This window comes from Brachyistius frenatus, unplaced genomic scaffold (genome assembly GCF_029030835.1).
Source record: "Brachyistius frenatus isolate BFR_SWC_R1_liver_20210118 unplaced genomic scaffold, ASM2903083v1 Contig_75, whole genome shotgun sequence".
Taxonomy (NCBI): domain Eukaryota; kingdom Metazoa; phylum Chordata; class Actinopteri; family Embiotocidae; genus Brachyistius; species Brachyistius frenatus.
Genome location: NW_027210674.1, coordinates 1,080,001 through 1,103,544, shown reverse-complemented (window position 1 = coordinate 1,103,544; position 23,544 = coordinate 1,080,001). Strand labels below are relative to the sequence as shown.

Genomic DNA, 23,544 nt, shown 5'->3' with positions numbered 1-23,544 from the left:
AGGAAAAATTTTCTTTCTTCAGTAACAGAAAGAAAAGTCTCTCAGGTCATGTAACGTCTCGGCATCAGTGACAGTTATGACACAGAGTTACCAAGGGCCACTGACAGGAAAGAAGTCATGAAACTCATGTTGGTTTTCTTTTGAAGCCAAAAAATAGTTTTGTAGTTACACACATTCATTATTGAGACTTTCTGCCCTTTTTTGTACTTTTTTGTACTAATTGTTCTGTGCATTTGTAATAACTGTTAATTCTAACATATTTGGGCTGAATACTATATAAATCACTGTATTAACTAGATTTAAGAGTCTCCAAATATGATTTAAACTCAATGCTCTACAATTAACATGGACAGGTTGGTTCTACTTTGACCTTTTTTTTTGTCTTGAAAAATGTAACTATTTGATATTAATATTTTGGAGGAACTAATCTGTTTGGGTGAAACGGGTTGTTGGCTGGAGACAACCACAAGTAACGACATCAACACTCCAGCACTGTAATGAGTCCTACGAACCAGGACCTTTACAAAAGGACATTTTTCAGAGATTCAAGACATAAATATTGTTGGAGAAAACAGCATTTACATGTTGAGAATGTGAACTTTCTTACTTTGGGCCATCTAACAGGCGAGTCTTGTCAATACTGCTGTATGAAACAGAAAATATTAAAATGTTAATAAGATATGCAGGATCAGTTTTCAATTTTTTTTTTAATTAACTAATGATTAAGTATGTTGCAAGTACTTCGAGTTTTTTAAATATTTGGAATTTACACTTAAGCTCAAATTGGAAACGCGTATAAAATCAGGACGGTGGACACCTTCTGTCCAACCACTGCTTGCTCAGTTAATTAAAGGAATATTCATCCGTGACCCACATAATTCTTCATACATGAACACGAGTAAAAACACACATCCTGTCCCTGACTTTACATCATAGTTAAGGCACTGCAGAGATACATTATGTACTGTACATCTTCTTATGACCAAACTGTGACCAGCTGACAGTTATTATACAGCAGCTCATAAACACACACACACACACACTTTATAACCTTACAGTGTTTAAGGCAGTTTAAGGCACTTCCACATTGGCCTCACTTACCTTACAGTGTTACCTTAGAGTGTTACCGAAGAGTGTTACCTTACAGTGTTACCTTACAGTGTTACCGAAGAGTGTTACCTTACAGTGTTACCTTACAGTGTTACCTTACAGTGTTACCTTAGAGTGTTACCTTACAGTGTTACCTTACAGTGTTACCTTACAGTGTTACCTTAGAGTGTTACCTTACAGTGTTACCTTAGAGTGTTACCTTACAGTGTTACCTCACAGTGTTACCTTAGAGTGTTACCAAAGAGTGTTACCTTAGAGTGTTACCTTACAGTGTTACCTTACAGTGTTACCTTAGAGTGTTACCGAAGAGTGTTACCTTAGAGTGTTACCTTACAGTGTTACCTTACAGTGTTACCTTAGAGTGTTACCTTAGAGTGTTACCTTACAGTGTTACCTTACAGTGTTACCTTAGAGTGTTACCGAAGAGTGTTACCTTACAGTGTTACCTTACAGTGTTACCTTACAGTGTTACCTTACAGTGTTACCTTAGAGTGTTACCTTACAGTGTTACCTTACAGTGTTACCTTACAGTGTTACCTTAGAGTGTTACCTTACAGTGTTACCTTAGAGTGTTACCTTACAGTGTTACCTTACAGTGTGTTACCTTAGAGTGTTACCTTAGAGTGTTACCTTACAGTGTTACCTTACAGTGTTACCTTACAGTGTTACCTTACAGTGTTACCTTAGAGTGTTACCTTACAGTGTTACCTTACAGTGTTACCTTAGAGTTACCTTACAGTGTTACCTTACAGTGTTACCTTAGAGTGTTACCTTACAGTGTTACCTTACAGTGTTACCTTAGAGTGTTACCTTACAGTGTTACCTTACAGTGTTACCTTACAGTGTTACCTTAGAGTGTTACCTTACAGTGTTACCTTACAGTGTTACCTTAGAGTGTTACCTTACAGTGTTACCTTAGAGTGTTACCTTACAGTGTTACCTTACAGTGTTACCTTACAGTGTTACCTTAGAGTGTTACCGAAGAGTGTTACCTTAGAGTGTTACCTTACAGTGTTACCTTACAGTGTTACCTTACAGTGTTACCTTAGAGTGTTACCTTACAGTGTTACCTTACAGTGTTACCTTACAGTGTTACCTTAGAGTGTTACCTTACAGTGTTACCTTACAGTGTTACCTTACAGTGTTACCTTAGAGTGTTACCTTACAGTGTTACCTTACAGTGTTACCTTACAGTGTTACCTTACAGTGTTACCTCACAGCAGACCTGGGCATTGTGTGGCCCGCGGGCCACATGTGGCCCTTTGGTTGATTCTGACTGGCCCGTGTGAGGTTGATTGGAAATTACAAAATAAACATATTTTCTAATTTTACCTCTTGCATGGACTAAAGCTGCAGTGCTTATTATGCAGAATTGAGTTCAACCTTTTGGCCTGGCCCTCCACAATATTTTCTGTTTCTCATGTGGCCCCATGGAAAAAATAATTGCCCACCCCTGCCTTACAGTGTTACCTTACAGTGTTACCTTACAGTGTGTGTTAGCCTAAATGCATGCAGCGTTGATTCATAGTGGGCCCCTCTGGCAGGAAAATGTGCAGTAAAAGAATTGAAATGATGTGTATGAAAGGTCCTCAGAAGTACAACTGAGTGTTAAACTATGTGGAAAGAGATGCTGTGTGTGTGTGTGTGTGTGTGTGTGTGTGTGTGTGTGTGTGTGTGTGTGTGTGTGTGTGTGTGTGTGTGTGTGTGTGTGTGTGTGTGTGTGTGTGTGTGTGTGTGTGTGTGTGTGTGTGTGTGTGTGTGTGAAAATAGACAGACTTGCTCTGCTGCACTTGTTCGAGCAGTGGCAGTCCTTGTGAAGGAACCATTAGAGTAACATTTCCTATCGTGATAATATTTTTCCACACTGAGAGTTTATCATTAACACTGCAGACACACTCGACTGCAGCCTGGAACACAATCAGATGCATCGCGGTTGGGTCTCCGGCTGTCACCTAACGGTATATCGTTTAACTTCTGTGTCTGACTGAGAGAGACTTGTGAAAACGAAGATGCAGATACCGATGTTTGCTTCCTGATTGGCTCTTATCAGTCTCAAGGTATCCTTCCCTGATTCGTCACACGAATCCTTTTCCAGAACAAAACAATCTACATCTACATTTGCTGTCAGCGGTTAATTGAACATGGAAAACAAATCATGTGTGCTGCTAACACACCTTCATAAAACATCGGTGTTGCACCATTTTTGGTGACCCATCAGATTCTGTGACCGGCTCTGATATCCTTACCCTGATCATCTCACTAAATGGCTAAACAGAACCAACCGAACCAACACTGCAGAATCTGACTTATCACCAAATCCAGTATATTTCCAGTTTTAAGGGGCATACCCGGTGCACGTGTTAACATGGGCAATAGACTGTATATAAAAGTAGACATGCCCTGGGTGTGAAAAGTGAGGCCAATGTGGAAGTGCCTTAAACTGCAACACCACTGACGGCCACTAGAGGCTGGCTCCATTTATAGAATTACATGCAACTTCTCTCGTAAAATACAAAGTCGAAAAAAAAAATTCCACAAGTGATTATCGTGTCAGTAGCAGAAGTCACTCCTTCTTATTTGTTTTCTGTCGGTCCTTCCGAAAATAATTCCATCATTATATAGATATCAGGCCTCTAAAAGTTTAGGGGTGTGTCTGTTTGATTAACAGGCCTCCACTATAGGTGGGCGGGGCATAGTGTCATCGTGTTGCCAATCAGATCGAGTCAGATCCCAACTTGTTCAAATATGGTCACTTCCAGCTCCAAAATATCAAGATGGCCACCACCAAAATGCTGAACTTGAGTCTTCAGAACGGCAGTTCACAAACCAGCAGAAGACTTTATGATTGGTTGCCACTCTGCATGGACAGAGATCTGTTCTGAAAGTGCTCAGAATGCTTGTGGGGACAAAAAGCGTTTTTTATTTAAAAATTCGTTTTGAAAAAAAAAAAACGCATTAATGTGGATGTAGTTTGATCTTGCAGAAATTCGATGTCCCTCCTAAACCCTGAACCGGTATGTTTTACACAGCACTCGTCATGCTAATTTTAGCGTGGTCAGCTTTGTAGCTGGGAGGAGGACCGCCCCTTTACTGGGAGTCAGACCAGGGGAAAAATGTCAACACCTGATTACTGGGGTTTGGTTTTTGGAGGAACATCTTTCCAAGTTTGAAACTGCACATGAATGTCCTGAAAAATGTGACGTCCACAGTTTCCACTAGCACGTCAACACAGAATGCATTTGTGGAATCTTGATAGATAGATAGATAATAGATAGATAGATAGATAGATAGATAGATAGATAGATAGATAGATAGATAGATAGATAGATAGATAGATAGATAGATAGATAGATAGATAGATAGATAGATAGATAGATAGATAGATAGATAGATAGATAGATAATAGATAATAGATAGATAGATAGATAGATAGATAGATAGATAGATAGATAGTTAGTTAGTTAGTTAGTTAGTTCGTTACTTTATTAATCCCCATGGGGAAATTCTTTAAATTTGAAGTGAAATATTCTGAATAAACATTGGGAATTTAAAGTGGCGCTGATATTTGATCATGTTGTGAAGTATTTATTTCCAAAACTGATAGAAATGTGTTCACATTCTTGGTGATTTTTAGATGATATGATGCATTTGAGAACCCCATAAATAATCCACACATTGACATACACATTTTTAAGTCCGTTTTTATTTGTAGATCTTGTCAAACACATCTGTCACCATTGCTGGCACTATTTTCTCTCCATATTCACGTGAAGTGATGATTGTGCATTTTCCTGTCGCTTTGGAAATCACCAAAATCCATCGTTCAAAAGAGGAGTAGATGTGCAGTATTACAGTGTGTTGTACTTCTCTGCATCTTTTGTATTTTTTGACATATATCTTTTGTGTCATATTTTTCAGGTCGGTTCCGTTTCACTTAGTCCAAAATTCCTCTTCATTCCCTCTGTTGTGATGCGATGGCAGGAGACTTAAAAAGGATTCGTGATGGTACTCTTCAGCAGGATGAACTGTTTCCAAAGGCTCTCTCTTTACCTCTTATCCATCTGGACACAATAATAATGTGGCTGAGAGAAAATTCAGGGTGGCAGTCGTAACCATTTTTATTTGATTTTGGAGAAACTAATCTGTTTGAGTGAAACTGGATGTAACTATAAGTAATTAAGATTATGTCACAGTTCATCTTTGTTTTTTCAGTTTCTTCTTTTTTTCATTTTAGTCAGTTCTCATTGTTTAGTTTTGTCAACTGTCTTTTCCCCATCGTTTGGTCCACTCTGTCCTTAAAGTCTTTATGTTCACTTCCTGTTTTATTTTGACAACTCACCATCTTGTCTCACTTCGGTTGTCTTAACTTCTTGTCCTCTCGTCTTCCCACCTGTGTGTAAATTGTCTTCCCCGCCATGATTGTCTCCACCGATGTTCAATTACCTCCTGACCTCCTGTGTCCCACTTGTGTCACCGCTGTATGTCGCTCGTCAAGCCAGTTTTGCGGTTTGTGGCCTGCTTTTGGTTCCTCTGCGTGTGTTTCTGGTCACTTGTCTTTTGGACCCTGGACTGTGTTTAGACTGAGGGTTTTTTAGAATTTCCCCTGGATGGATGTAATTTTGTTTTCTGCACCAACTTCATCTAAAGAGTTTTCTTTACATTACTTGTGTATCTGGTCGTGCATTTGACTCCCAAATTGTGACAAACGTGACACATTAGTGTTAGCATCTTGTCTTGTGATGTTTAACAAAAGTAATGCAGCAGCTCTGATATAAATCCTGCGAAGCAGGAGCTGGACAAAAACTGATTTTTGTTTTAAAGTCTAGACTTGGTGTCAGTAAAAGCAGCAGCAACATGTTGACAAGGTTTACTTCCCTTAAGTACTGAACATGTTGAGCCAGCAAGACGTCAGCCCGGGGGAAAAAAAAGCTTTTCACTCATATTTTCTTGTACATGTTGTAGATGTTCTACTTGTGTTCCAGATGTTCTAATTTGTGTTCCAGATGTTCTACTTTGCGTTCCAGATGTTGTACTTTGTGTTCCAGATGTTGTACTTTGTGTTCCAGATGTTGTTCTTGTGTTCCAGATGTTGTTCTTGTGTTCCAGATGTTCTACTTGTGTCCCAGATGTTGTTCTTGTGTTCCAGATGTTCTACTTTGTGTTCCATATGTTCTACTTTGTGTTCCAGATGTTGTTCTTGTGTTCCAGATGTTGTTATTGTGTTCCAGATGTTGTACTTGTGTTCCAGATGTTGTACTTGTGTACTAACTCGCTCTACTCTGAGCACATCAGTGTGTTCACGCTGTCAGTACAGAAACATCAGAACACTACAAGTTCCAGGATGAATCACTCAGAACGCTCAAAAACAAGAAGAGTGAAACTGTCAGGGGCAGTTTGTGGATGTCACGCAGAGTCCCTCAGCAGATATTATACAGCAGCACGTAAACACACACACACACACACACACACACACACACACACACACACACACACACACACACACACACACACACACACACACACACACACACATGCTTTACTGCCTCATCGTATGTTAGAGTACATACACATTGATTAATATTTCTCCACACTGCTGGATCACACGATGGATCATTAGCACCGAAGACACAATCTTAATGACACCCTGGATGACGATCTGATACTGATATCGTGGAGTCTCCAGCTGTCACGTGTCGTTATTTCTTTGCGCGTCTGTGTCTGACTGACAGGAGAATCTCCGTGCAGAGAGAATTCTGCCTTCAAAACCAAAAGAAAAGTCTCTTGGAAAGTGTACTTGAAGTGAAATGTCTGTGCTTCTGGATGTGTTGACCCGTTGTGCTGTTTGTTTATAAGGTGAATCATAAACGGAAAACGGGCTCCACTCAGTGAATGGTTGTGCGTCATCGCAGCAGCGCCAATAGTAAGCACGCCTCCCGCCGTACCAAATATAAAAGCGGCTCTCCTCCGCTTCCACAGACCGATCCTGTTTTACTCCAGGTGTAAATCAACACACGTGCACTTAATTTGATCAGTCAAGCTTCATGTTGTCACCCATAGAAGCACAATGGATTTAAACTTTACTCTCTCCGGGCGCGACTTGGTCGGCTTAGGCGCGCTGGCGCAGAGACTCTTCGGGAATAACTCACTGTTTCCGTTTGATAACAACACCTCTTCTCAGATTGAGGAGGAAGACCTGGAAGTCAACACGGACATTTACTCCAAAGTGATAGTCACTGTTCTCTACGTGACTCTGTTCGCTGTGGGCTTTCTGGGGAACTCCATCACCCTCTACACCCTGCTGACCAAAAAGACCCTGCAGAACCTCCAGAGCACCGTGCACTACCATCTGGCCAGCCTCGCGGTGTCCGATCTGCTCATCCTCGTCCTCTCCATGCCCATAGAGCTCTACAACTTCATCTGGGTCCACCACCCGTGGGTCTTCGGGGACGTGGTGTGCCGGAGTTACTACTTCCTCCGGGATAGCTGCTCTTATGCCACCGCGCTCAACATCGCGAGCCTGAGCGTGGAGCGCTACATGGCCATCTGTCACCCTTTCAAAGCCAAGAGCATCATGTCCCGCAGCCGCACCAAGAAACTCATCAGCGCCATGTGGATCGCATCGTTTGCGCTCGCGACGCCGATGCTCTTCATCATGGGCCAGGTGACGCGTAAAGGCGAGAAGATATGCACTGCCATCGTGCTTCCTGTCACCATGAAGACTGTGCTGCAGGTGGGTGCCGGAAAAGTGTCTGATCACTGGTGTGGAGACTTGACGTGCACGTCTCCGCGGTTACTCTTTACGCACCGAGAAATTAAAAGGGGGAAATATGAAAAGGACTCTTAGTCCTCAGCAACATGTAATACATAATATTTAATGAGGGTTTTACATCATATATCTGTGACATAGCACTTGGTAAAAGGCTTCTTCATACGCGTCTTTGTCTCCAATATTCCTGTTTGTGCGCATCGACCCAAAAATTTGGATTGTAAGCAAGAAAAAAATATGTTTGTTTTATTAATCTATTTAGGCTTTAAATCAATATGTCAAGATTAATCTTGCCATAGGGTTCTTGTAGTAATTTCCTCTCCTTCTCCAGGAAATGAACCGCAGACAGTCACCAACATCAACAACATGAGGCTTGTTTGTGCTAAATTAAACAAACTAATTAACTGGAAATGTTGACATTGTCATTTTTATACAATTAAGATTTATTAAGTAAAACTATCAGTGAAATATAAAGAGGAAAAAGGTCATTAACAGCTACAAAAAAATAAGTGAAGAGACACAGCAGCATGCAGGCTGCATGGTGTGAGGTCCCCTGTGCGTTTTTATGTTTGTGTATGTAGAGTTGGAATGTTGATTTACAGAAAAATTAATCTGAAACTGTTTCTTTTATTTAATCACAATTGGATCATTACAGACATTTTTCAAACAAAAATTCCAAAGATTTCACCATCCCAGCTTCTCAAATGTGAGGATTTATAGCTTTTTCTCCTTTCACATGGAGGTGAAGGGATTATTTGTTGGTTGTGGACTGTTATGAGACCATTTGATTCCCATCACAGTGGATTCCACCCGAACTTTGGGTCTTTTAAACTCTGTTTCCTTCAAAGATAGCTGGAGAATGATATACCCCCTGCTTAAGTTATACAATATGGACCAAAAAAATGTAATCATCAATTTGGCTTTAATTAGTAATACAATATTATATTATTTTATCTCTAGTCTTCACTATGTACTAGATAATGTTATGCCTGTCTCTCATGTCCTTTGTAACAATATAACTATTACAAAATAAGGAAGGACATGTCATTTCTGGCTGGCAGGTTTGTAAAACAAACCTTCACACCTTTAGATTTGTCTCGTGCCGCAGTAGACTGAATGTTTGTGGATGAAAAATATATTAGAATCATGGATGGACGTAATCTCCACATCTGAAAAATGAAGCCAATGTGGAAGTTCCTTAAAGTGAAATAACCCCTGAGAGCCACTAGGGGCTCTAACTCCAAAAAACCTCGAGCTCCATCAACTTCTCTAATGAATAAAAAGTCAATTCACAAATCATTTTGGCGTCATTTCCCTCTGAAAATAATCACATAATTAAGAGAGGGTCTGTTTTGACTGACATGCCTGGGGTGCAACCATGTTACAATTATAGGTGGGCGATCACAGTGTCCATAGTTCCCCTGTCGCTCTTCCCCAGCTCGGCCAAATGTGGTCACTTCTGGCGACGGGCAAAATGGCAGATTGTTCATGGTCCATTCTGTGATGTCATAGTGGGCCTACTTGTACTGGACTTTTTTTTAAATAAAATTTCTGACATGGCAGACGCAACAATGACAGAATGACTCAAATAAACAATCAGGAATCACATTAATCATTCAGTTACAGCTATATAAATGGAGTAATGTAAAGAACATTCATCAGCGAATGCGTGGGTGACTGAGCGAGAACCAAAGACACACACACACACACACACACACACACACACACACACACACACACACACACACACACACACACACACACACACACACACACACACACACACACACACACACACACACGTTTTCCATACTCAAAGCACAGCAGCCCTATTAAAGAAAGATAGGCTATTTCTCCAGGCTGTCCCGAGCTCTACCCAAGATAAATGGTGACCTGCTGCAGGTCGGAGGTCGTGTAAATGTTCGGGCCGATCTTCCTCGCCTCTGTTTACATTGCATGGCGTGGCCTTGACCGAGAAGCCGCACCGAGTTGTTGTTGTTGTTGTGAAGAGAAGAAACGTGACGACTAGGTGAAGTGTTCTACAGATGTTCAGATAAAAGCAGCAGCGGAATGTAATTTCAGCTTTTGTGTCAGCATTACAACCATCACGATCATTGTTTCCTTCTCTGCATCGCAATGAAGGATTTTTCCCATCTGTCTTGTGTTTTGATATCCTCCAATGTCTCTTCTCTTCTTTCTGTTTTCCGCCTTGCTATTTATCATCCCAGCATGACAATTACAAATTGAAGCAGTGCCAAGGCTAACATTTCTTATCTGCCGATGCTTTCATTCAGCAAGACTCCAGCAAACCGACTGTTTCATGAAGCAAACATTTTCTCACAGAGGAGACTGTAGAAATCACACAAGTTGGTGGAATGGACTCTGGGGACAGTATATAACGGATCAAATCAATCCCGTAACAAAATCAAATGGCTGCCATAATATTTTAGAAGTGTTTGCGTGTTTGTGAATATGTTTTCACGGTTTACGTGTATATGAAAGATTCAGCTGGTTTTAAAAGGTGCCCTGCTGCAGTGGAGGGTCCCCACACAGTCGGCCTGTTTGAAAAATGAAGTGAAAGAGAAAAATGAGGAGTGAGGATAGTGAGGAGGGGGAGGAGGGAGGTGGAGGGGGGAGGTCGCTCTTGTATAGATAAATAGGAGCAACACTGCCTGGGTCAGGAGTTCAATCCTCTTAAATTCAACTGTAGCGACTTAAACTTTGCTCTAAATGGCAAAACTAAATAATGCAGGATGACTAAACCTTCTATTAATTCTTAAAGGCAAACTTTCCCGGGGAGCAGAAATGTTACCGTTTGAAGTTTTCCTGAGTTTGTTTGAGATTTCAGTCCTGCGGGATTTAGTGCCCCCCACTGCTGGTAACAACAACTACAATTTAATATTTCAGGGATTGCGATACAATTGCTGCAAACCATAGACTGTTTATAAAAGTGGACGAAGCTTCTGTGTCTTAAAAAATGGTTCCGATGCAGAAGTGTCTTAAACTGCAATACCAGCGAGTGCCACTAGAGGTCGGCTCCAAAAAGCCTCCGGCTCCATAGACTCCCATTCAAGTTCTCTCATCAAATCCAAAGTGAATAAAATGTGTCCATCAGTTATCTCGGTGTTGTTAGCTAAAGTCACTCCTTCTTATTAGTTTTCTGGAGGTCCATCTGAAAATAATCCCTCATTCATTAGAAAAGAAGATTCAAGAAGACCTGTTTTTGGGGGCGTGTCTGTTTGATTGACAGGCCTGTGGTGCATCAGGTTACATTTATCGGTGGGCGGGACGTAGTATCGTCAGGTTTCCAATCAGATCAAGTCAGATCCCCGGCTGGCTCCTCCCCCAGCTCATCCAAATATGGTCAATTCCTGCTCCAAATCGCTCCAAACTACCAAGATGGTGACGGACAGAATCTGAACTGGAGGCTTCATAATGGCCGTTAACAAACCAACGGGTGACTCCCTGCTGGTTGCTGCTTGGTGCAAACAGAGAAAAATAGAAAAGAAAATACACATTTATTGCTGATTTGGTGTCATTCTGTGGGTCTGAATACAATCTATCTACAAGTAATGTGGTTGTAAATAAGCACATTAATACATGTATATAGATATCAGGTGCAGTTGGAGGGTGAACATGTAAACATCATATAAGTAAGGTTGACATCTTTTGTAAAGTGTTTTATAACAGTCAGGTACCGTGCTAATAGACTCATGCCCCAGTTAGTCAGCGTTAATGTTTGACAGCGTTCAGTTCTCGTCGAGAGTCGAAGCTTTTGAGTTTTTTATTTTTGTTTTTGTTTGTCTGTGATTTGATGGACTTCAAGCATCTTCCAAAGGGCAGCACATCCAACAGATGGTGTCCCGGGTGAGATGGGTCCGGCAGTATGTCGGTTGCTCTACTGAGCTGAATAAATAAAGAGAAGCCGTATTTATGACCCTCTGAAGAGCTCTTTCTTCTGCTGAGCGACTGTCCGTGCAGTGATACAGTACATGATCACTCTCACATAATCGAGGACCTGTCGGAGGACGCCGGCAGCTTCTCCTGCGGGTGGGTTTTCCCGGGCATCCTCAGGAAGCTGAGTGTCTGCTGTGGTATTTTTGCAGTGTAATTCAGGAACCAGGAAGCAGAGGTCCTCATCGACGTGTCGTGGATCTCGGTCTTCACTGTTCTTCCTGAAGTTATTTTGTTTTTGAGGAAAATTGTGAGATAACTTTCTGACAGAGACAAGACAAGGTCATTGGAAACTTTTCTATCATTAATTCACTGCACATCTGTAGAAAAATGACTCCATGTCACAATATTTCTTTAAAAAAAAACAGTGTTTCTATTCCAGCGAGGTCTTAGTGGAGTTGAAATGCTGTCGGGTCGGCATTAGCAGTAACTTTTAACAAAGCTTACAACTGCAGGAGTGTGAATAGTAACCAGTGAGGCTGAAATCACCAACTAGTTAATACCTGTGAAGATGGGTTAGAAATATCAAATCCATTATTGAATCTTTTTGCATCCCAATTGAATCCTAAGTTTGTAAAGGTTTGTTTAAGTGTTGTTGGACGAGAACCCAGAAACACTCCAGCAGTTTCTCATGTTGGCTACTAAATGAATCAATGTTAACTTTAACCAAGCTAACCTAATCATTTCAACCACCTGTGGTTCCAACCTGAAAATGAGCTGAGCTGCAGAAATGTTGATTATTGAGTGAATCAACAGCTGGAATATACAAACTTTTACCATCTTATCCAATTAATGGATGTCCTGACTCGCAGGATAAACGCTCCCTGCCGAGACTGCTTTCCGTCAGTGGTAAATGCTGCAATCATGACCTGCAGCAATCCCAGGCTTTCAACATTTGTCTTAGCTAACAAAAAATATATAGATATAAGGTAAGATGTAAGGCTGGATTTTCTTGATTTTATGTTGCACCAGGAAGCAGATACAAACCCAACCCTACAACTTCCTTTGAAACAGACTTTCCTGTTGTTGCTAATTCTATACATTGGATTGATTTTTTTTGTTTGTTCATAAAGCAACAGTAAAATCCAAACTGAAATGCGGGAATTTGTGTAGAATATGGAGTGTGTGAGGGAGGAGGAGTGAGTGTGAATGATGGGGAGGGTGAAGGACTTGATGAGCAAGAAAAACTATTTGTTTTTAAATTTCTTTCAGGTTGTAGGAAGTGAGGAAGTTGAAAGTGAAGGTGACTCGCTGCGGTCGGGAAGCAGTTCCCATATTTTCTGTACATTTCTATGTGACACGCTGTGCGCTTGGTCCGGTGCCGCTGTGTGCACTTACCTCGGCCTGCGTACCTGCGAGTGTGTTGGCTGCTGTTGCACTGAGTGGCGTCATGCTGTGCAGGACTGGGTTGCACAGTGATGTGTTGTTTGTGCAGCAGGATGAGTTTGAACTGCAAATTGACCCATTCATCCAGAGGGGAAGGACTTTTACATCATTACTTTTCTGCTCAGTCAAAATGTTGCTTTCATCGTGTGTTTTCTTTCCTGTTGGCATCAGTAGTCGAAGGAATAATATGAAATGCGTGACAGTATTACAAGGTACACATAGACCAGATTTCTTTCCCCTTAAATGCCGTGTTGTCATTATTTTAAATTCAAATGGTATAACAAATGAGGATTTAGAGGAAGTCTATGCCATATGTCAGAGCAGTAATGAGGAAGTGATTAAATCAGTTAATGAGTTTAACATTTTGACAAAAGCCACTTGAGTCTCATCAAGTGACATCGAGTGACATCAACATGAATGTTAAAGTCACCCGCTACTATTGTTAGAAATGTACCTGATTCTCATACAGGCCTGAAGCTGGTCTGAGCACAGATCCGGGAGCGTTTGCATTTTGGTGCAGCGCACGGGGCTTTTTTTCCACTCTGGTGCCGAGCTGCTGTTTTCATGGCTCAACATGCACCCGGCTGCGTTGAGATGGTTGGAACAGTGCAGCGGGGTGTGTCGGTAAAGAAAAGCTTGTGCAGTGCAATTTTGGTGACACGCCAGTCCTGCCTAGCAAAATGTGAAATAGCCACGTTCGGCCTGTCTCGACGTGATTATTTTGCAGAGTGTAGTTCAACTAACGTATCCAGAATCCCACAGACAGGTTTGGTGGATGCTCTACGTATGTCCTTCCGCTTGCACAAATAATTAAAACACGATTTTTTTTAAATGAATTGAGGTGGATGTTAACATTACATGACATTACATTTCATTTAGCTGACGCTTTTATCCAAAGCGACTTACAATAAATGCATTTCAACCATGAGGGTACAAAACCAGAACAACAGGAATCAAGAAAATACAATTTCTTCAAGAAAGCCAAACTACAAAGTTCTATCAGTAAGTGTCATTTTAAGCTACTAAAGTTCTACTGTTCAAGGTAAAGGAGGAAGAGGTGTGTTTTTAGTTTGTGGTGGAAGATGTTCAGAGTTTCCACTGTCCTGATGTCGGTGGGGAGCTCATTCTACCATTTAGGAGCCAGGACAGCAAACAGTCGTGATTTTGTAGAGTGTTTAGCTCAGTGAGGAGCAACAAGCTGATTGGTAGAAGCAGAGCGGAGTGAACGGGCTGGGATGTAGGGTTGGACCATGTCCTGGATGTAGACTGGACCTGATCTGTTCACAGCACGGTACGCAAGTACCAATGTTTGGAAACGGATGTGGGCAGCTACTGGTAACCAGTGAAGGGAGCGGAGGAGCGGAGTAGTGGGAGTGAATTTAGGAGGTTAAAGACCAGTCGAGCTGCAGCATTCTGGATGAGCTGCAGAGGTCAGATGGCGCTAACAGGTAGACCTGCCAGGAGGGAGTTACAGTAGTCCAGACGTGAGATGACCAGAGCCTGGACCAGAACCTGGACCAGAACCTGGACCAGAACCTGGACCAGAACCTGCGCCTCCTTCTGAGTGAGAAGAGGACGTATTCTCCTGATGTTGTGCAGCATGTATCTACAGGAACGTGTTGTTGCAGTGATTTAGGGCGGCACGGTGGTGCAGTGGTTAGCACTGTCACCTCACAGCAAAAAGGTTCTGGGTTCGAATCCGGTCCTGGGCCTTTCTGTGAGGAGTTTGCATGTTCTCCCTGTGCTTGCGTGGGTTCTCTCCGGGTTCTCCGGCTTCCTCCCATCATCCAAAAACATGCACCTCAGGTCAGGTTACCTGGCGCCGCGCTAGTGGCAGCCTGCTGCAGCATCTCCCCCCTGAGAGCCCCCCTGCTGTAGTGAAGACATTTCCCCTCGGGGATGAATAAAGAGTGTAAAATCAAAAAAAAAAAAAAAAAAAAAAAAAATGTTGGCAGTAAGAGAGAGTTGACTGTCGAGTGTCTCCGAGGTTCTTATCAGTCAGGGTCGGGATAACAGAGTTGTTGAAGGTCGTAGTCAGGTCGAGGGTGGGAGAGTCTTTCTCTGGAAGGAAGAGCAGTTCGGTCTTGTGGAGGTTGATTTCCAGGTGGTGTGAGGACATCCACTGAGAGATGTCAGTCAGACAGGCAGAGATTCATGCTGCTACCTGTGTTTCAGATCGGGGAAAAGAGAGGATCAGTTGGGTGTCATCAGCATAGCTGTGGTAGGAAAAGACATGCGAGTGAAGGACAGAGCCGAGAGAGTCGGTGTGGAGAGAAGAGGAGGGGACCCGGGACGGAGCCTTGAGGGACACCAGTAGTGAGAGGACAAGGTTCAGACACAGATCCTCTCCAAGTTCCCCGGTAGGTGAGGTCGTTGAGGTAGGATGAGAACAGGGAGAGAGCAGAGCCTGAGACACCGAGGTCCTGAAGGAGGAAAGAAGGATCTGGTGGTTCACTGTGTCAAATGCAGCAGAAGGTCTAGAAGGATCAGGACAGAGGACAGAGAGGCTGCTCTAGCAGTGTGAAGCTGCTCAGAGACAGAAGGAGGACCGTCTCTGTTGAGTGGTCTGTTGAAACCAGACTGGTGGTCAAGAAGGTTATTATGGTGGAGATAGGAGGAGAGTTGGTTAAAGATAGCTCCCTGCAGAGTTTTAGAAAGAAAGGGAAGAAGTGAGACGAGTCTGTAGTTGTTTACTTCAGATGGGTTGAGGGGGGGTTTCTTCAGGAGAGGGTTCACTCTCTCCTTCAGAGAGTTCAGGAAACAGACCGATGACAGAGAAGTGTTCATGAGATGGAGAGAAAAGGAAGAAGGTCAGGAGCAATAGACTGGAGAATATGAGATGGGATGGGGTCGAGGGGGCAGGTGGTTAGGGGGGTGGAGGTTACCAAGGTAAGAACTTGATTGGGAGACAGGGGGGTGAAAAAGGAAAGCGAAGGGGATGAAGATGAAGATGATGGACATGTAGTTATAGAAGCTGGGTTTGAAAATGAGGAGCGTATGTCATCTATCTTTTTAGTAAAAGAGTTGACAAAGTGGCCTGGTAGAAGGCTGGAAGGGGGGAGGGGGGTTCAAGGAGGTTGGAGAAGATGGAGAATAGCTTTTTGGGGATGGAAAATGAGGATTGAATTCTGGTTTGGTAGAAAGAGCTTTTGGCTGCAGAGATAGAGGCAGAGAAAGAGGAGAGGAGAGATTGATAAGTGAGCAGGTCGTCAGGGTGGTTAGATTTTCTCCATTTCCTTTCTGCCGCTCTAAAAGTGTCTCTCTGGGAGCACCGAGTCAGACAACCACAGAGCTGGGGAGGACTGGAGGACATGGAGGAGGACAGAGAGAATCAAGAGAGGAAGACAGAGTAGAACGGAGAATGTCTGTGGCTGAGTTAGGATGCATGAGGGAGAAAGAGTCAGTTGAAGGGAGGGCAGATAAAACAGAGGAGACCAGAGAGGAGGGAGAGAGGAGGGGGAGAGGAGGGAGAGGAGGAGAGAGAGAGGAGGGAGAGAGGAGGGGGAGAGGAGGGAGAGGAGAGAGAGAGAGAGAGAGGGAGGAGAGAGAGGAGAGAGAGAGGAGGAGAGAGAGAGGAGGGAGAGAGCAGGAGAGAGAGAGGGAGAGAGAGGAGGAGAGAGAGAGAGAGGAGAGAGAGGAGAGAGAGAGAGAGGGGGAGAGAGGAGAGAGAGAGGGAGGAGGAGAGAGAGAGGGGGAGAGAGGAGGGGGAGGAGAGAGAGGAGAGAGAGAGAGAGGAGGGAGAGAGGAGGGGGAGAGGAGGGAGAGGAGGAGAGAGAGAGGAGGGAGAGAGGAGGGGGAGGGTGGAGAGAGGAGGGAGAGAGGGAGAGAGGGAGTGAATGTTGTGACGGACAGGTCCAGAGTCTGTTGATGTGGTCAGGTTGTCAGTTAGAGAGAGTCAGAGATAAAGAAGTGGTCGGAGACATGAAGTGGAGTTACAGTGAGGTTAGATGTGGAGCAGTTTCTGGTGAAACAGAGAACATGCTGTTACTGCTGCTGTTGTTGCCAGAAATTGAAGAGGAAGAGTTTCCCATTCTTTCTGATTCGTACCAAAACCAATGCTTTTTGTTAACGCGAGTCTTATTTCCATAAAATCCCACCTGCTGCAGACTGAAGTCTAGAAAACACAGCAGATGCTGCTGGCAGGGGTTGAACACCTACAGTATGTGTTTCAGATGATGGCAGATGCTGGTGATTGATTTTAAGGTGTAACGTTGCACCTGTTTTGTGATGAACAATAGAGGAGTGAATGTGAAGATAACAGGTGTTTGAAAAGCTTCATCCCCTCAGGCCAAATAAACTTCCAACAACAACTCGGAGCATCTGCTAAATCTTAAATGTTGTGAGTCTATGAAGCGACTGTCAGAAGTCTTCTTTTAAACATCTGCTCTGGCTACAGTTTATCCGCCTGCCTTCTGTTCGGTCTTCCTCTTCAAAGGAAGCGTTCAGGACCCTGTTGAATCTCAGAGCTTCCAAATGTTTACATCCGCACTGCAGCAGTAGCAGAAATCCAAGTGACGATTGAAGCTTTGGCCTCTCATTCACTCAAGTAATGTGTTGCTTTGAAGCCCTTTCATTATTAGATATTCGATTTGTAGTTACACAATGAGGGCACTTTTTGACGAATGTTAAAAACAACATCTATGAATCTGCATTTCTTATGCATGTTAACATCCTTGTTATATTTCTAGGTTTTCCAGGGCTGTTTATTTGCAATGGAAAATGCTATCAGCAGTTTTAGGCGCAGACAGACGTCTTTTCTTCTCAGTATTGTAGTACTTCTGCCTGTTTGTGATTCAAAAAATTATCCTTCAAAACCTGCTTTTAATACTATTTACAGCTGTCATTAGTTCTGCAACAGCCAATAAATGTATTTACACAGAAGAAAGTATTTGGACTACGTCATTTGTCGAGTTGTGTCACATTGTGTGATTTGACATCTCCTGCATCGTAGTAAATATCCTCTTCCTTTTCTTCGCTGTGATTGTAGTCTGGAAACTCTGTTTGCATTAACGTTTGCGCAGCCTCTCTCAGACCTGCAAAATACGACCGGCTGTATTAGGACGTCCTGGTACTTTAGGCATACTGCATTGAACATACTATGTAGTGGGACACAGTAAATATTTTTCAGGCACACTAAATAGTCTGGTAGTATGAATACTGGAATGCAGGGAAAGTTTCACCACATGTGGTGGTCAATGCTGATTGGTTAAAGGCTGCGCCAATAGTTTTCAAGTTAACTTGAGGTCTTCGCCCAGTAAGATGCAACAACTGGAAACGATTCCCTCAGGAGCGCCGCCGGACTCAAACTCTCCCACAGTGAATTTGATTAACACCAAGCGAGGGCTGAAAGACTGGCAGAGCTGAAAAAAAAATGAGAGACTTTCTTCTCCACCAATCTGACAAACATCAGCTGCAAATGAGATCAGTTCTCCTTCACAGCGCTGTGATCAGCTGGTTGTTAGTGGTCATGGTGCTTGGTCAGTTTCACTGTGAATCACAGTCTGTTTTTTCAGCGATATTATTATGGAACAAGTTAATTATCCTAAATTATACTGCAGTTTTAAACAGATTAGTTGTATGTTTAATTAATATCTACATGATGATAACAATATTAGGCGTCATTGTTCGGATACACCACCTTAAAAATATTAAGCTGCAGCGCTGCTACAACACACATTTAGATAGTTGAGCCTGGAACACGCTGCTGCGTGGCGTCGTTTCAACCCGACGTCCATATCAACAGATCAGAGCAGCTCCACTGCTGCTCAGACGTGCATCTCACCTGCACCTCACACCTCGAGTGTGCACTGCTTCATTTATAAAATAGAACTGACGTCTAAAATATACAGGGAAACAATCTGTGATCACATTTGTACTGTATGATCAACACTGTAATTATATCAAGACGATGCTTCACCAGGTAAAGTGGGGAGGGGGGGGGTATTCACTGCTCCCTCTCCATCTCTCCTCTGTCTCGGTGTGAGTGTCGTTATGAACAAGGGTGAACAAAAACCACGTGATTGCTTTTTGGTTACAACTCATCACTTGTCAGACCTTAAAACTACAATCTTGATGGCCTTTATCAAAGAGAAACTCACGTATTCGGTGGTCGGACCTGCAGCCGCAGCACCCTAAAAAAACAAAACAAAAAGGAGCGAACAGCTTGACGATGAAATACCTGCTCACTGCTGGATATTGTGAAAGCACATTCACTCTCTGAGTTCTGCTTTTAGGATGTTCGACATGACACCAGACGATAGCCAGATTAGTTTACGTCACAGATGGCGAGACACGCGTGCAGAGACCTTTTGTTTAAACAGGGTCAGCACGATGTAAAATATTTGGAATACGTGCTGCAGAAAGTGAGATAGATTTATTTATATGTGAGGAAGCGGCAATTGTGGGAGCAGAGGAAAAGATAAATGGACTCTGCTGGTTATAAACACCACGCAAACGTTCACTAAATGGCACTTAAATAAGGAGACGAAAATAGAAAGTGAGCGACAATATTTATTGAATTTATGACATGTGAGTAATAAACCTTCCGTGTTTGGATTTTTTTTATTGAGAAGCAGCTTCATTGAGCGACGTCCCAGATGAAGGCTGGGGAAAGAACAGAATCTGTCTCCAGCCATTGAGAAAGCTAAATGATGAAAATAGAGCAGCAGGAGACACATATTCACTCAGAGGAAAAAGACAGAATGTGAAGTAACATATTCTCTTAACTTTTGCATGAAAATGCATGTAAATTTAAATATCCGCATATAAAATCCTGACAGGTTTGACCATACAAGTAAAGTGAGATCATGGCAGCAGCATCAGAGGGCATTGGTGGATTCATTGAGCTATTGTGAAGCTTTAAATTTAAAAACAGACTCCAGTCATTTCTGTTGTTGCTCTCTGCCCGTTTAGTTGTGACCTTTGGAAAACGTAATAAAAGTAATCCGAAGACTGAGAAACAAAGATACTAGGAGCTTTTTAAAGTATATTCTGGCACATCATGAGGGAAGTAACCAAAGAATAGCTTTGTAAATGACAGTATGCCATTGTATCATAAACAGAAAGCCAATGAAGGTTTTTCAATGTGAGTGAGTTACAGCAGTAGCAGCCTTTAACCAATCGGCATTAACCACCATATGCTGTATGTTGTGTGCAGAAACTACCATCACTGCTAGACACCCCCACTGGTCACTGACACCTTAATTCAAACAGGGTTCCCAGACTAAAATCACACTGAAGGCAAAGCTGTGAGCAATTGGTGGGTGAAAAACTGCCTAAATCCTTGTGTGCAAAGCTTGTAGCAACTTCCATACTGCGCTGAGTTTGAATACTTGTTTTTACAATAAATGAGACATTTACATTTTTACAAAATTTGCAACAAGAAAAAAAAAAGAATTGTCATTATATCATTGACTGAAGATTCATGAGAAAAATATCATGTTATCCATTTAAAATTAAACCTACAGCTTTATGTGTAAAATGTCAAGCAGTCTGAATAATTTTTTAAGTGACTGCAATCAAAAGGCACCAGATAACTGTCAAAGCTGAGTGACAGCTGATCCAGCTCTACGGTCATCATCAGAAACTGGGATGGTGATTCGGAGGAAAACGTGGGAACATAAACTTCAGCTCTATGCCTGGTGTTTTCTTGTTAGCTGTAATTTGCATTTTCTTTCATCATTTCTCATTCTCGACATCATCAGATGCTCAGCTTTGGATGTCAGAGAGATGCAGGGAAAATATCTGGGGAGCAGGTTATCAAAGCAAAACCAGTTTTATGAAAGGAGACGTGCTTTTTGAATTATTCAGCATTTCACTGTTATTTCTTGAAATGTGTACTTCCATAACAAATGGAGAAAAATTGATTTTAAAGAAGCGGTCAAACCTGAAGCACCTGCGGCTAATGATTAGGACTTTATTCCCCAGTATGAGTTCAGAACAAATCAGGATCCTTCCCTTTATGCAACCAGATAATGTATTTCATTCTTCATGCTTGATCGAAGCCCACAGATTATAAACTCCTCACCTGCAGGCTTTCTTTGATAGATTTTTAATTTGTAACTGCATTTCCAGCCACCTGTTTTCATGCACATTTTCGATTTAAGGATAAAAAAGAAGAAACATAAAAGTATTGCCAAACAAATGTGATACGTCCAGCTGACCTTTCTCACGCCCGGTTAATAAGAGACCAAGAACTGACACCAAGATGGAAATTAGCCATCATAAACGTTCATTAATGCACCTGTGATTGACACGTCAAAATGTCCAGTCAGGTTTATCTCAATCAGTTTCTCAAACTGCATGCCTGTTTCCCTCATTTACATACCCCCCCCCCACACACACACACACACACACACACACACACACACACAGAGAAACAAGGGAGAGATGCAGGAACAGCTGAGAAGAGACATTACATTACCAGTATTTTAAATACTCTGAAATTTTAGTTTAGTTTTAGAATGTTCATTTTTTGTAAAAATGTAATTTCATAAAACAAATATTTATTTTTGGCCGATGTCCTCCGTCCAGATCAATTTTAGGGCTTCATAGTAAAGAATTTAAACTGTAGTTAATAAGCCGAGGGTGAGAAAGTGAGCAGGATTCATTCTCTGTAAAGATCCAGTAAAGTACGAGCGATGACATTTTGTCTCCCGAGAAAACAACAAAAGCCGAGTGGCTGAAAAGGTTCTGAAAATGTTCTGTTTTCTCTACTTTAGTTCTTCCAAAGAAAGCATCACTACAGATGTACATATTTCTACGGAGACAGAGTGAGAGAGAGGATCTGAATAAACACCTCAGTTTGAATGTTGTTCATTGGCTGATCAAACTGTCTCTGACGTCCCTGCTTCTGTTCCTGCTCAGTAGAAAAGTAAAGAGCTGTTTCAGTACTTCATCACGGCCGTTCTAACTCAACGTGTAAAAGAAAGACGGAACAAAACCAAAGGCAAAGCAAATATTTTATATAACCTTGGAGATTTTATATAAAAATGTTCAAGTGGTATTTCGTAAGCGAAGATATAAAAGATTTCCAGGGAATGCACGCCATCTAAATAACTCTAAATCTCTCAAATTAAACTGCTGTGAAATGCGTCCAGAACGAAGAAGTGTTTCGTTACACACTTGTAAACAACATCCATCATATGAAGCAGGCTTCACTTGAATATGACTAAAGAGCCATAACAACTGAATTTCCTGCAACAAAGTAAGAAATGACTTTACCAAGGCAGGCGGAGTGTGTGTGTGTGTGTGTGTGTGTGTGTGTGTGTGTGTGTGTGTGTGTGTGTGTGTGTGTGTGTGTGTGTGTGTGTGTGTGTGTGTGTGTGTGTTGAACTACTGGATGTTGGTAACTGGTCTCAGGTGTGCAGATGAAGGTGAAAGGCACTGTGTGCTACGTCTCGTCGTTAGTCTCAGACATGTCTATTTCCTGTGTTATTGTGGAAGTCGCCTTGTCTCTGGTTTCAGGTGTCTTCCCTTCCTTGTCGTCCTGATCGTCTCCACCTGTGTTCAATCATCTCCGCGCCCTCGTGTGTCTATAAAGTCTATAAAGTTTATTTTTACTTTTAATACGGACTGCAGCTCCCCTTAAAAAGTATCTACTGTTACATGTAGTACGTGTACAATTGGGACGTACGACTTCAACATAAAAATGCATCTTGAACTTTGACCCACTTGGTCGTATCAGTCGCAATCCGTAGCGTGACGTTTGTAGTAAAAAGATAAAGGATGCGATTTGGAACGAGCACACTTCCTTTTAATGACTCTTCTTCTTCTTCTTCTTCTTCTTGTGGGCGGAGCATTTACACTACCAACTGTCTCGGCAGCTCAGGTGGTGATGTATATTCTGCAGTGCAAAGGATTGTGGGTCAGAACAGCAGAGTATCACACCAGCCTGCAGACTGCAAAATACAACCGGATGCAGTAGAACATCCTGGTACTTTTGGCTTCCTACATTTAGCATACTAAATCTTTTTCTGGCGTACTGAATAGTCTGGTAGTCTGGATACTGGAACGCAGGGCTTGTCTCTCTCCCTGCTGTTACCTGCCGGCCACGCCCACCTCACCTGCTCTCAGTTCCCTAATCAGCACCAGCTGCTCTCACTTTCCAATCACCTGTCAGTATTCATTCATCCGGTTTTCTTTCAGTCTTTGTCAGTCCGTTGTGTTCAGTCCGTCTTCCCTGAGCTCCGTGTTTCCCTCCTGCTCCCCGTTCACCTGCTCCACATTCCTCCGTTTCCCTCTGTGGATTTTAGTTTGTTTCTGAGTTCATTTGAATCTGTTGGTTTGGTTTTCTGTGTTACTTTTGTTGAACCTTTGCCCCGTTCTTT

General features: G+C 42.4%; 1 protein-coding gene across 1 annotated transcript in view; it reads left to right on the top strand.

Moving 5' to 3' along the window:
* Nucleotides 1-7,120: 7,120 nt before the first annotated feature.
* Nucleotides 7,121-23,544, top strand: part of ntsr1 (neurotensin receptor 1 (high affinity)) — a 51,407-nt gene continuing 34,983 nt past the window's right edge. Inside the window, exon 1 of the mRNA XM_069708413.1 lies at nt 7,121-7,840. Within this exon, the coding sequence (XP_069564514.1) occupies nt 7,175-7,840 (666 nt within the window). The 5' untranslated portion in view covers nt 7,121-7,174. The remainder of the gene's footprint in view (nt 7,841-23,544) is intronic.